We start from the raw sequence: 13,585 nt of genomic DNA, 5'->3' as shown, positions 1-13,585 counted from the left end.
GTTTACGTTCCCGGTTCGTTTGTCCCCATTTTCAAATTGATCAATTTCAAACCAAACGATAATAATACATCGTAACAGAACTACTTATGCTCAGAACAGGGTGAATAGTAAATTTAACACGTACGACCAACAATAAGTACGTATGACATGAAAGTTGTTAATACATAGTTCGCCAGAAAGGAGGCATTTTAATGACACCAGATCCGGCACGGAACTTTCTGTATTCACTCTGAGTATTCGTTCTAGGCGTCAGACAAGATTACCGGGAATGTTACCGCGTTCAACTAGCTCTTTGATACATTAACTGGCGTCGCGATGATGATGTAACAACGCCTCTTAAACTAACGCTTGCTCGAAATACAAGGTGTAATGGCTCGAGGTGCTGAGTTCCATAATTTGTCGCGTTCAGACATAGAGAACGAACAAACACATCGTATTTACGCTGATCGATCCGATTTCGAAACATTATGCCACATGGGAATTGCGTTGTCAATTATTGTCGACGGGCTAAACACTTATTTGCATGATGAAGCGATTCTACGAGAGATAATCGTTGGGAGATATAGAAAGCTTCGAAACTTCTGATGAATACGTTATTTAGACTGGCTAGAAAGATGACAGAAAGGAAAGGTTTACGTTAAAATTTTGAGGGAGGAAGAAAAATCGAATATAGTCTTCGGGAACGACTTAATTCCAATTTCGAGTTGCGGAAGCTTTCCGAATTACGCGGGAAACTCAGTGTAACAGCAGTATTTATTACCGTGTAAAAGTTTTCAGAGGTTGTTTCTAAACAGGCAACAGCTCACCTCTTGAGATAACCGGAAGCGGTTACGTTTTCGTAACGTGCAGACGTTGCTCACGTTTGCGCGTAATCCATTCGCATTAAATTTTGCGCGTAAAAACGCGAAACCGTAAGAACGCAACTGGCGCTCTTTATGGTTTAATTACATTCTTTCCTCACCGCATACTTTATCTCCATAAACATTCTTATCCCGTAAAGGATAGTAGATACTTAAAAACCTTGCTATTACGAGACCAAATGAAAATTGTTTCTCGGTCACACCCAACCCAAATAGTAAGATAATAATACTAATTGAGGAGGTGGATAAATGATAGAATTTTCTTCTAAGAGTGAGATACATAAACTCCATATTTGTTCAGATGATTTTGTTCCAGATTACCATAGTTTCGTGATTATATATTAGTATTTTGAATCGATTACAGATGTTTCCATGAAAATTTGATTTTATCCAAGATTTCAACGGCCACATTGAAATCTTCTTCGCAAGATTGTCTGATCAATATGAAGGAAGAAATATCAAGCGAATCCTTTCAACTGCCTTTTATAAATACGATATTAGAGACAGAATTCAATAACGTACATTAAAAGCGAGAAAGACAATTGGAAATGAAATGTTGAGTAAAATACCACGTCGATTCTTAATGTGTTAATCACTACAAACAATGACACAAAGAAAGGACAATAAAACGCGACAAACAATAAAGTGAAAGTAGGATGAAAATTGCTATAAAATCTGATCAATGAAGAATAGTTTCCGAGTCGACGACAACAGAAGGGGAACAAATTAACTTTTCCAATCATAATTTACACGAGCCTGAACAGGGCTAGATTAATGCGCCGCATTAAATCAATTGTGCTAATGCGGCCCGCTGCATAAATACGCAAAGCTCGTTAAAAACAAAAATTAATGCCCTCCGGTAGTCTCGCGGCGGTCACGGCACGAACTGCGATATTTCCGCGTTTCACGGGCCCGCGATCGTTAAGTACGCCCGGCTAACAAAATTATCGCCGGCACCCGGCCGCCGTCGAAATCGAAATTAACATCAAAGAGAGGCTCCATATGCCGTTGGCCCCTATTTATCGATCGAATCTTGTTTCCCCACTTAGCCAATACAAAAATCGACCGACAGTTTCAAGTAACTTTAGCGATGATCCACACTCGATTAGCTGTTAATCGACTATCAGCAGGTGGAGCTCTTTTTCATGAGGTACGAGAGAAAAATAGATATATAAATATATACAAGGTATTCTAGTTTCTCTAGTTTTAGCTGACAGCATGAAGAAATTAAATTCATTACTTCAAAAAAGTGATTTTCATTCTATTCCATCTTAATTAATTAATCACTCAAATCAGTTCACCACGTGTACCAATATTTTTCTGTGAAAGTTTCTCGATCTCTGACATGGGACCAAGAGCTACAGGAAACCAATATTTCGTATTTTTATTATGACCTCTTAACGAAACTCTAAGTTTGCCAGAAAGAAACTACTAGGACACCTTGTATATCATACTGGTATTTCCACACGATTACTCAATTTTAAACAGATTTTTTTTTCAAATTGTAAATAACTCAAGGTGTAATTTCAAGTTTTAGTTTAGGAGCAAAGAATATCTGTTAAAGAATTCGGTTCGAACAAGTATAAATCTAAGCGATCACGATTCACGTCGGTGAAAAAGCATAAATTTTAAGAAAGAGATATCCAATTACCAGAACGATGCGTTTCATTGTGCGAAAAAACCGCCGCAACAAAATAACAGTCGGTGAAAGTAACGAGAAACGTCGATTTAACTGGTCCTGTCCCGATCCCGGTCAATTGAACCGTTTCTATTTTCGATGCACGGAACAGCTTGAAACGATCCGCTCGCTGTTCCCCGTAAATTGTCATCCGCGATTGTTCGTTCCTCCTACGTAAATCTATTACCCGCAACGCGGAGCCTTCGCGCCAGCCAGGTGCATCGTGATGTCTATCCCATAAAGTCCCATAAAATGAAACCAAGTTTGATCAACGTTATGGAACTCGATTTATCGTCCCTATACTCTGTTCGCTTGCAATTCCTATGTTCCACGGCGATAGAACTATCTACTAGTTGATTTTTCTCGTGATTGTGCGATGATACGATAACAATTTTAAGAATTTCTTAATTTTAGAGTTAACAATCCTTATAAATCTGAAATAACAAAACTGATCGATGAAATTGATTTAAAAATTCCATCGAATTCTAAAGAAATTAGTTTGGTTTTTGACACATTTCACGTGTGTCAATTTAACAGTTTCTTTATCTATCCCACTATTTCTAATAATTTTATTTCAAGCGTTGAAATCAGGGCTTGCGTATCATCCTATACAATGTCCTCTCCGACATTTCTGTAAGAAACAACAACTATATTAAGACTCACCAGAAGACAGCTTAGACCTCTGTAACAGCCAAGTCTGTAACGCGAGACGTTCCCTGTGCCTGCAGAAGAACTCCGGCCTGATCCCATGCCTCTTGAGGAACTCGTCGCACTTTCTGAATGCGGCCAAAGCCTTGGCCGCCTCGACCTCGTCGATGTCCGCGAGAACATTCGGGCAGGAGCTTCGTCTCGATGACGAGGAACGCTCCTCGTAAGTCTCGTCGGGCAAGAGCATCCCCATTCCCGCGGGATAGGATCTCCAGGACCACCAGCACCGCTCGACGATCCCCTCGTCTTCCTTTCGACAGCTGTCGTCGGTGTTCACGCCGCTCTGGCAACTTCCAGCTCGCGGCACTCGTCCAAAGCACATATTAATCCCGGCCCTTTGCCTCAGAAAACCGTTTCTAATTGGCCAGGAAACGAGTCTCAAGTTGCTTCACGCAAAAGCTGCTTCTTTCTCTTTTATTCCCTCCGTCTTTCTTGGCCGCTTTTCTTGCGATGTTCGCGGCCGAACAGTTAATTTTCCGCGGCACGAGTGACGGCCTGCTTCGTCGATCTCACCCCTAGAGCAGAGGGGCGACACGGCCTTAATGAGATTTCATCTCGATTAATAGGATTTCATCGCGGAAGCAGTCGGTCGCCCGAAGCGCGACCTCTTTCACGCGTACCACTGTTGTTGCAGGCATATTGCTTGGCAGATATTTTTTTCCACTTGGCAAGGAAGGTGGCTTCAACGGCGCCTTCGTTCTCGATTTCTCCCAGGTCGCTAATTGAATCGAACACTCGGCGAATCGGTTTATTGGCTACGAAAGCATCCACACCTTTCCTCTTGGATGATAGTCAAGCCTCAAAGATTTCCTCCAGGAGTTGTTCGGCTCAGCGTGGTACGTGGCTCGAATTCGAACACATCCGTTTCGTAATCTCCGTGAAATCGATCGTCCACACACCGGTAGATCGGCATCGATCCGGATCACGTCGCAAGCGTTGATACTCGGCTTTCACCCGATTCGACATTTTGCGTCTCAGCTTTGCCCGCTCTGTTCCATGCTTTCGCTGTTGATCGCGTCCAGAACCGACTTTCCAACGGTGTTTCCACGGTACAGGAAGATCGCTTACGTTTCACACACTTCCGCGCCATCGTTCTTCCAGACGAGACGACAGGTCCTCTGGGTGTCCTGGAAAAGGAAGGACGTCGCTTGTGAGCCACAGGTTTAACATCAGAATCTGATGTTTCTCTATGTCTATCGACCCTTTGTCCTTCTTTTTTTAGTTACAAGAAAGCATCGTTTGTAATAACTAAACTGTGAGTGTTTATGAATTTTTGATATATACAAATTTGGGAATGCACAGAATGTACGTAGTATGCAGAAATGTATTAAACATTTAAAATATTCGTTAGAGTGTTTAGCGAGGTAAACGAATCTCTTTTATGTTTTCGTTTCTTTAGTTATCACCAATTTGAATTCTACGCGATTCAATTTAAAAAATGCTACAAATTTTGATTGGATGACATTCCGACTCGAATACGCGCCTCTTTTTTCCCAGCTGCTGAAAGCTTTTTTTGTTTTCATCGGTGCAACGATAAAAAGTGTCGTTTCGGTTAATAATAGAACTTTGAATTCCCAGCGTGGAAATTGATACATTTCCTCGTTTATGAGACACGAATAAAACAACGGTATGCTAAGAGTTATAGCGGATATTCATGGGATTATGGGAGACAGCAGTACGATTTAATAGCGCGACCATTTCCATTTTAGAGGGTTGGCCAACAATAAACATATTAACGGTCCCGTTACCACCGTTACAGTAACAATACACGTTTCCATTCAACCCCGACGCGTTGACGTATTTTCCAGCATTTGCTCAGTTTTTTACACGCCGCGCAATATTCCTTTCACGTTCAATTTCGTCGCAACTGTTAAACCCTTTTTGTACATTTAAAAGGACGCTCATCGATAAAGCATTTTTTTTCTTGTTTTATGATCTTGTTTAGTTAACTCGGAGGATTCTGCCAACGATGATGAGCTTGCGCGAAAGGTAAGTTCGCCAAACTTGTTTCGTCGTTTCCAAGAAAGATTAGCCAACATCGCCATACAGAGAGAATGTAAGACGAACCTAGAACATTAATTAACGAAAACACGCCGTCGATTCGACTGAAAAAGTCTCGCGACAAGCCGATCGGTAGCGTTGACGGTCCTACAACACGCGAACACGCCGTAGCCCTTGGTTAATCCTGCTTAATCGTCAACACACATTATTGTCGTTTATGGAATTTTCTTCGATATCTTAAGTATCGTACACAATAACACGAATATGTCACCGAAAGTTCTACATTACCTTTTTACCGTATAGCAACATTAAAGTAAGTCGGTTTAAAATTAAAAATATTTGCTAGAAAAGATAATTCTAAACAAATTATTATTTTATTATTCCCAGTAATATTTTCCAACACAAAAATTAATTTTAAACCGTCCAGTTTATAATTTCTTAACGTTCAACGAATCGAGGTACTTTCGTGTCGCTCTGTATTAGGAAAGTAACGCAAATTATTTCATCTCTAATTTATTTATTAACCACCGACCTAGAAATTACAGGCTGATTTAGTGTCCTATCGTTTCGTACAAATCATTCCTTTTCTATTATTCAAAGATCATCGATAACGTCCAATTAGGCGTACTAAATGCCACTCTCGATTGCCTGATCGTCTCAATCGTCATGTAGGGAAATACCGTTACCTCGATGTTAATCCAGGAGTTGTGGTTCGTTATCGTGCGGAAAACATTCATCAGAAAGTCCCATAGGAGCCGTGATACGTTCAATCGCCGTGTGGACGTCGCTTTAAACCGCGATGCATAAACATCGCGATGAATAAGAGGGAAGGTACGGTGACTCGACACGTGCCACCCACGGTGAATTACAGTATTCGTGGATCCACTCGACGATCCGGGGACCACCGGTAGTTCAATACACGAATAAAGATTGAGATTGGAATCTCCGACACCAGGAAACCGTACGTTTCATCGAATCGATGCCTTCCTTTGCGTATCTCCCACGAAATCTAACCGGCCAATCGACCGAATCGTCGTAGATCGTCCGAGAAGACCCTACCACGGCCACGGACCGATTTTTCATTTGGTAAATTACTTTACTACGTCTAAATTATCGTGCGTTGTGAAACAGCAAAAATCTCGTACATGAAATTTGTGTATGCAGAGGTAACAAGTGTGAAAAATATCATCATAATTCAATGAATTTTCTAGAACATGAAGGGACCAGCGGAAAATAGTACAAATGTCTTGCTTTTTCCAAAACCAGGCAAATACAGGATGACACGTAAGACTCAGATTTACATGGAAGAAATATGCTACAAGTGTTTTTACTTACGTGTACGTGTATAGTACCGTGTTTTAATATTCGAAGACATAACTTTCAACTCTTCGTATGAATTTGAATAATACTTAGCAATTTGTACCTCTAAGGAAATTTAAGAAAAGATCGAGATTAGAAGAGATTAAGGAAGAAGAAAAGATGATTTAATAAAAAATGTAAGAAAAGATCGACAAATCTTATTTTTCCCTTTTAACAATTGCAAAAATAACTTCGGACTGTTAACGATCGAGGCACACCTTGTGCTCGTGTTGTGCTCGCTGCTCTTCCGTTCGTACATCCGAGTCTCTGACCTCGCCTCTCCTCCACGTCGAAAAGCAGAGCCCGGGGCGACAGCGCGGGAACCTCACGGCCGCCTGATAAATTTACGTCCAATGAGTTTAAAGCGTATTAGTGCGAGATAAATTTCGTCCTTTGCCTTACGAGTCCCGCGGGCGACGAGAGCCAAGATCGACTAGCAGCTAGTTATACTTCCCTCGTGATCCATATTTTCCCTGCCTTGCGATTATTGCGAATCAAAAGGATTCTCTCTGGCAGTAGTGCGCCGCGAAATTCTCAAAATTTTTCACATGTCGACACGCCTCGAAAGATAAAACAGGGATAAAATCTCAACGACTATCAGAAAATTTTGGGAAAGGTAAAACAGAGATAAAATTTCAACGTCTATCAGAAAATTTTCGGAAATACCGCTCTTTGATTTAAAATCCGTGGCTACAAAAAGTATCTCTACATACAATGAAGTTTAATGTTTCATCGAATTCTACATTTCGTTCTCATAGTATCAAATTCTGTAAGAAATGTAATATACTTGAATGTGATTAATTAACATCTATATAATAAACGTAAAAATTGAAGATAGATAAAGGCCTCTTTGTTCTCCACTGTCATTTTTCTTTATCCTCAAAAGACAAATTATTCTGAAATTTAAGAAACTATCAGCGTTATACAAGTGCTTTGATACATTTAGAATAAATAGAAATATAGCGAACCTAATACCCGAAAAAGCCAATATTAGATCCAATATTAGAGTGAATAAAAGTCGAAGATAAAAACTACTCTCTATTACTGTGAAAATTTGCAAATACCAATATCCGGTCCTAATTTTAAACGGCAACTTTAGCGCTGAAGGCGAGGCAAGGTCTCGATTCTCGTAAATCGATACCGGCGCGGCAGTAAAGAGCGAACGAAAGCGCTGGCCACGCGAAAGTTAGTTTAACCGCTCGTCCCCTCTCCCGGAGATTTACCTTAGAACGTAAAGCGCTCGCGATAATTTTATTTCGTCGGCCGTGTAAGCCGTTCAGCGTGTGTCTGAGTGTGCGTGTAAACCGCGCATGTATCGCGCCGGTCCGGGCATATAATATGCAACGCGGACACCATGCATCCTGCTCTGCACCCTCGTGTCTGCGAGTCGTGGGAGGGATAGATGCACACAGAGAAGAGAAGAAAACGAAGCGGCGGAGGGACGGGAGAAAATGAGCATGTAGAACAACGTGTAAAGCCCGAAAGCTACGGAAATTAAGGAGGGCGAAGGATATTTTCGAGTAGATCCTTCCGATAAAGAAGCGAGAAAGAAAAAGCCAACAACTTGTGTAAGAGTAACGGAATAATCTGACGTGTAGTCTGGGGAATGGTAAAAAACCGGAAGGTGAAAAGAAACGGGAGACAGAGGGAGGAGAATGGACATCGTCGTGGAAAGTGGCAGGAAAAACGAGCGATACGAGAGAGCATAAATAACTACCTGCGAGGACGAAACAACGAGAAGAACGGGACGATGTGGTTGGCGGAGGAGGAGAAGGGATTAAGATAGCGAAACAAAGGGAAACGAGAGAGAGGTATTCTCTCGTGGTAAAAGATGGTTGAAGAGAAAAGGAAGAGAAAACGAAACAGGCATCGTAGTGTTGGCGGAAGGGTGGGAACCATCCCGTGGATGGGGGAGAGTTAACAGCGTGTATTTAAGAACGTTCGCGTTACACTCCAGCTTTTAACCGGAGAGACCATTCGTATAGCGCGTTTAAGAAACGCGAACGCATACGTTCTGCGTACGAGCGAGGGCGAGCCTGTGATTAGGGCCCCAGTTGGCCCCTCGGGGCCTTATAACCGCCCACTACACCGGTACTAAGGAAGAAAAGAAACAGGCGAACGAGAGATAAAGGCAACACGAGTTTCAGACATCTTCGCGGGACCGCGTGGGAACGTATCGGCTCGTCTATCATCTTAACCTCCCTCGCGTTGCGTTTTCTCCCTCTGGAAGTATAGGAATGCAGCCAACCCCACGTCCCTGCCGCCTACCGAGTACACAGGGTGATTATAAAGTACTTATCGCATGTGTAGATCGTGTTACCAGGGCCATTCGATCGGATTTACCCGATTACGTTCCTCTTTCGACCAGACGCTCATGTTCATCCTCATCGTCGATCTCTTATCCAACCGGATCGAATGGAATTGTAATTTTAACCCTCCATCCGAAAATGGATTTTTCCGCGCCATACGCGCACAAATCCCAAATGCGTGTTGGATGTCGAGCACAATCACGTACTTCCGGATTACATAATATTGGAGAGCGTATAAATTACCCTGTCACGTGGGTATTCAACATCGTTCATAAATATTAGGATAATCGAAGTAAATTAAAAAAGGGGATTACCAATGAGAATTTTGAATTCATGGAAAGTAAGGATATAAAATACATAATAAAAGTTTGAGAGAAACTATCCGCGAGAATTACGGGATAATAAATTAGTAATTGCTAGATGGTTCTATAGATGTTTCAAACTAAATCTTGTTGAGGAAAATTAGAACGATAATTTTTAGATGTCTCCGAAACTCTGGTTAAAATTCAAGTTTGGTTATAATATTCATGAACCATGTAACAGTAGACACGATGAGAAAAGTAGTAATACGAAGACAGAGATTAATTAAAACTTCAATTAAATACATAATTGATGAGATTAAGATCCCAGTACTAAACACAGTATGATTTCTTTATAGGATAAAGTTTCAAATGAAATTATAATTCTCGACAATTGTACTAAATCCCTATTAATCATTCTGATTTATCTAATTTTTTTATAACACGCTAATATTTATAAACAAGGATTATACATTGTACATTTTCATCATTTAGATTATTTATCGTTAGCCTGGATTGAATCCAACACGGAAACAAATGAATTTTCTGCAACCGATTAGTTTCTTGATATATTTACAATGTAATGTATATTTTACTTTTAAACGTTGGCGAATCGATGCCGGACACCGTGGAATTTTCGAAGGTAGTCGAATGTAACGCGCGAAACTCATCAATCAATTTTCCCGCGGCGACCATCGGCCCCTCGTAAATTATACAGAATCGCTGATGCACCTTAATCAGCTCGATAACGCGTCGAACGAGCAGAAATCAATTTCACCGGTCTACTTTTAGCGTCACCGGTTCTGTTCGCGAGCCCCTGATGGCCAGAGCAATTTTACTCGCGTTCACTCGCGGGCACGCATTAAAAACTTCCACTTAGTGAACTCGTTACGCGAACCAGCCACGGCCTGGCAATTTCGTAACGGTGATACCGAAAGAAGGGAAAGTCCTAGATGGAATAAAACGTTATCTCGCCCCGGCTGCCGTTTTCCCACGCTTATAAACCTATTAAATTAAAACGATACCCAAATTTATTGAACAATCTGACATGGCACATATTTCTATCATCGAACATTTTTATTTTTAATTTCAGCGAGTTTTCAGGGTTTCGAAAGATTTTACAGATTTTCGAAGATTCGACGAATTTTCGAAGATTCGACGAATTTTCAAAGATTCGACGAATTTTCAAAGATTCCGTCGATGGTTTCAGCGATATGTGAAAGGCTAATGTTTCCAATATTTGAAAAGATGCTTGAACTCACACAGCTGTTGGTCGAAACGAGGCAAAACGCAGGTCTTGGCCCGTACACGCGCAACGTGAGAGGCCACGGAACAAAATGTAGCTGTGTACGTATATAATCAAGCAAAAGAAGAGAAAAAAGAGGAAGTTTGGAAGAGGGAGGAAAGGATCGGTGCGTGAGGCGGGCAGCAAAGTGCCGGGTCGTGTGTTGTACACACTCGGCGTCGATGATGACGTGCTGATGTTACGCTGCTATTACTTAGCATCCCCCAGGCGGTCAGCGGCAGTGTAGGTCACGGAAAGGTTTTCGAAACGCCTCGACTGGAACCAGAGAAACAGAGCTTGGTACCGTGAGAAACGCACTTTGGCATCGTACATGAGAAATACACGAAGAAAATAGTACTGTTAACTCTGAATTATTTTTATTTTGAATTTTAACAAGTCTCGTGCGTAACACGTTGTACACGGTATACGTGATACTTGTTTATTCTTATGCTATATTGTACTGTAGAAAATTCTACTGAATTATTTGCGAAGCTTTGTCTATATAGATGAAGAAAGATGTCACGTACAAATATGCGTTATGTAGTATTCAACGTGTTCATAAATCACTGTAGTCAACTATTATCTCGAAACCAAAAATAACGTCGAAAATAAAGATATAGTAAAGAAGTGACGAAATGTGTGAGTGAAAATTAGGCTGAAGGTTACACTAGGCTAAAACATGTTAAACTTACTCTATCTCGCAAAAGAAATTTTCAAAGATTGTACATTGCACTTTTTTGAATATTCTGCGTTAGATGTTTCAAAGAATCGAATTTCTCGAAATTTCGATTCCATTAAACGTCCGGTTGTAAGAAGAAGCGGCGATATCAAACGAATTCTCATTCGGTTCCTGACGCTCGTAGCCTTAGGATCGGCCCAGTTCCCAACGAAAGAATCTCACGGACATGGGTGGAGTGGGCGGCTCGATTAGTCGAGCCAATAGTCCGTGGGATTAAAAGCTTACAGGCGACGAGCAATTTGTATTCCGTTCGCGGGGTCATCGCCGCGACACGGCTGCCCTTCGAAGAATCTTGGCGCCGCCGTCTGGCGCACACACCAGCCCAAGGACACCCGTTAGATCGCGAACGTGCATCTCTTCCGCGGCCACGGGACCTCTGGAGCTGCCTTGCCGGAACAGGGATTCAACGGATGGCAAAAAAGCTTAATTAAAATTCCAGTCTTGCTAAGTCTGCTCGCGGAAAACGTCGACGAGGCCAAAGAGGGAAAAACGCGTAAAAGAGAGGGAGAAAAGCTCGGTGGCTAGCCCTGCTGTAACAGCGACGCGCGGTGACGTCTCGAGAAAACGCGGAAATAAATAAGCCGCGGCGCACTTGGAATATTTCAAAGGCCACCCTGTTCCCGACGTGCTCGCCAGGCGAGCTTTATTCGGCGAGAACGCAGCGTCTCGTTCGAGAGCTTTTTACCCCGTGCCACCCCCACATCCACCAACCCTTAGCGCTAGCCCTCTTTCATTAAGTACGCGCGATTCAAACGTGCGTAAACGAGGCTACGCTCTCAAGCCAAGCGGAGACGTTCTTTAATTTTCGATGTCGAACGGTGTCGACGCCGCCAGCTTCTCGCTTTGTCCCTCTACTCGCTTGAACGACACGAGCACGAGCTCTTAGAGACGTCTTTGCGTTAATAAACGCGTGTATTCGTCGCGCGAAATGCATTCGCTGTTTTGTTCTGCCCGTTTCGTTCTATGCCAAGAGAAACGCGTAATCCCCTGTAATGAATAGAAATGGAAGATGTTCAGTCTGCAGACGAAGAAGAATAATTCTATGGAATCGTGCGCGATGTAATTTGTGAAACGGAGAATCAAGGAAGAAGTGGAAATCCTTGATGATTCTAGAATGTTTCGTGGAAAAGGAAGAAGGAAAAGATTAGGTGAAACGTTCATTTTCTGAAATCGTATACAATGTAAGAGGAGTTAATGGACGAAAAGTATAGTAAAATTATGTTTCCTAGGATTCTAGAATCCCTCGTAGAAAGGAAACAGTGGAAAGAATGGAGGAAAAGTTAATGGCCCAACGACATAAGTTAGCTCGATGATTGTCAGACAACGGGCAACGGGCCGTGAGATGAGCCTCGTACGAGGACTCTGTGCAGGATGTTCGTATAAGATGACACGTCGATTGAGATTTCGTCTACGGCCCGGTTGAACGGCCATCCTCCGCAACAGGTGTCACCGTGGCTAGCGGACCGTTAAAAAATAGAAAACCGCTGACCAGACAGGAGACTTTCCATCGATGCCTGAAAAATCCCCGAAGCCCAATCGGCCAGAAAATATTTTAAGCCGCGGAATCGCGCGTCCCTCGATAGAACCGCAGTCGAGATCGATAGCACTGTCCACGGAAATGAATACCGGACGGATCGAGGTTGGATCCAGCGAAAAATCGCGCAACGAGCCACGTTCCCGCGATCATATTTTACGTAGAGAACGCAAACGCGCTCCGACTGACCAGCATCTGGAGGATTTAAAAAACGCACGTAAATTTGCGACAAAAGTACGCATGCTGGATCTAATTTTTGCGAAAGATCCAGACACGGACCTCGCACAGTTTCGTTACACGAAAATTATTGCCCGCAGCTTGGCATCAGTTTGTTTCTAGCTCTGCTACTATTATTATTCGGACTTTTAGCCGGATTTCATATATCAAACGTAAATTTGAGAAATGGACTCGGAGAAAAAATGAACATCAGCCGTAGAAGGAGAGATCATCAAGCTCCCTCTTCCATTTTTGGATCGGAGACTCGATGCGAACCCGTGTCGCGTGAGAGAAGAGGTCCAATCCGTCTCTTACGACCACGCATCCCGTCTTCACTCCGAGGAACCAAGTCGAAGAAAACGACGAACCATCGCCATCCAACATTGGACTCGATGCACGCAGACAGCAGAGTCTCCACGAGTCCACGAAGCGCGAATAATTATTATCGGACGGTCGGTAAATTTCGTAGGTTGGCTACCCGCCGCGAAAACCTGAACCAAAGCCAATATGGCTGCCCTGGCCTGGCGAATTTTTCGATATATCTCCCGTGTGGCATGCTTTGTGCCTCTCGCAACCGTGACCTCTCGACCTGCGTTC

General features: G+C 42.6%; 1 protein-coding gene across 6 annotated transcripts in view; it reads right to left on the bottom strand.

Annotated features, from left to right (window-relative positions):
* Positions 1-13,585, bottom strand: part of dachs (unconventional myosin-IXb-like dachs) — a 110,840-nt gene that overhangs the window by 75,112 nt on the left and 22,143 nt on the right. For all 6 annotated transcript variants that reach the window (XR_011172937.1, XM_069111664.1, XM_069111660.1 and 3 more), the window contains one exon: positions 3,202-4,373. Coding sequence is in view for 5 of the 6 variants with exons in the window: in XM_069111664.1 (XP_068967765.1) it covers positions 3,202-3,568 (367 nt within the window). In the remaining variant the exon portion in view is untranslated. The remainder of the gene's footprint in view (positions 1-3,201; positions 4,374-13,585) is intronic.

This window comes from Bombus flavifrons, chromosome 4 (assembly GCF_040668555.2).
Source record: "Bombus flavifrons isolate JBK064 chromosome 4, iyBomFlav1_principal, whole genome shotgun sequence".
Classification (NCBI taxonomy): domain Eukaryota; kingdom Metazoa; phylum Arthropoda; class Insecta; order Hymenoptera; family Apidae; genus Bombus; species Bombus flavifrons.
Note: the sequence above shows the minus strand (reverse complement) of the source record. Positions and strands in the feature narration are given on the sequence as shown.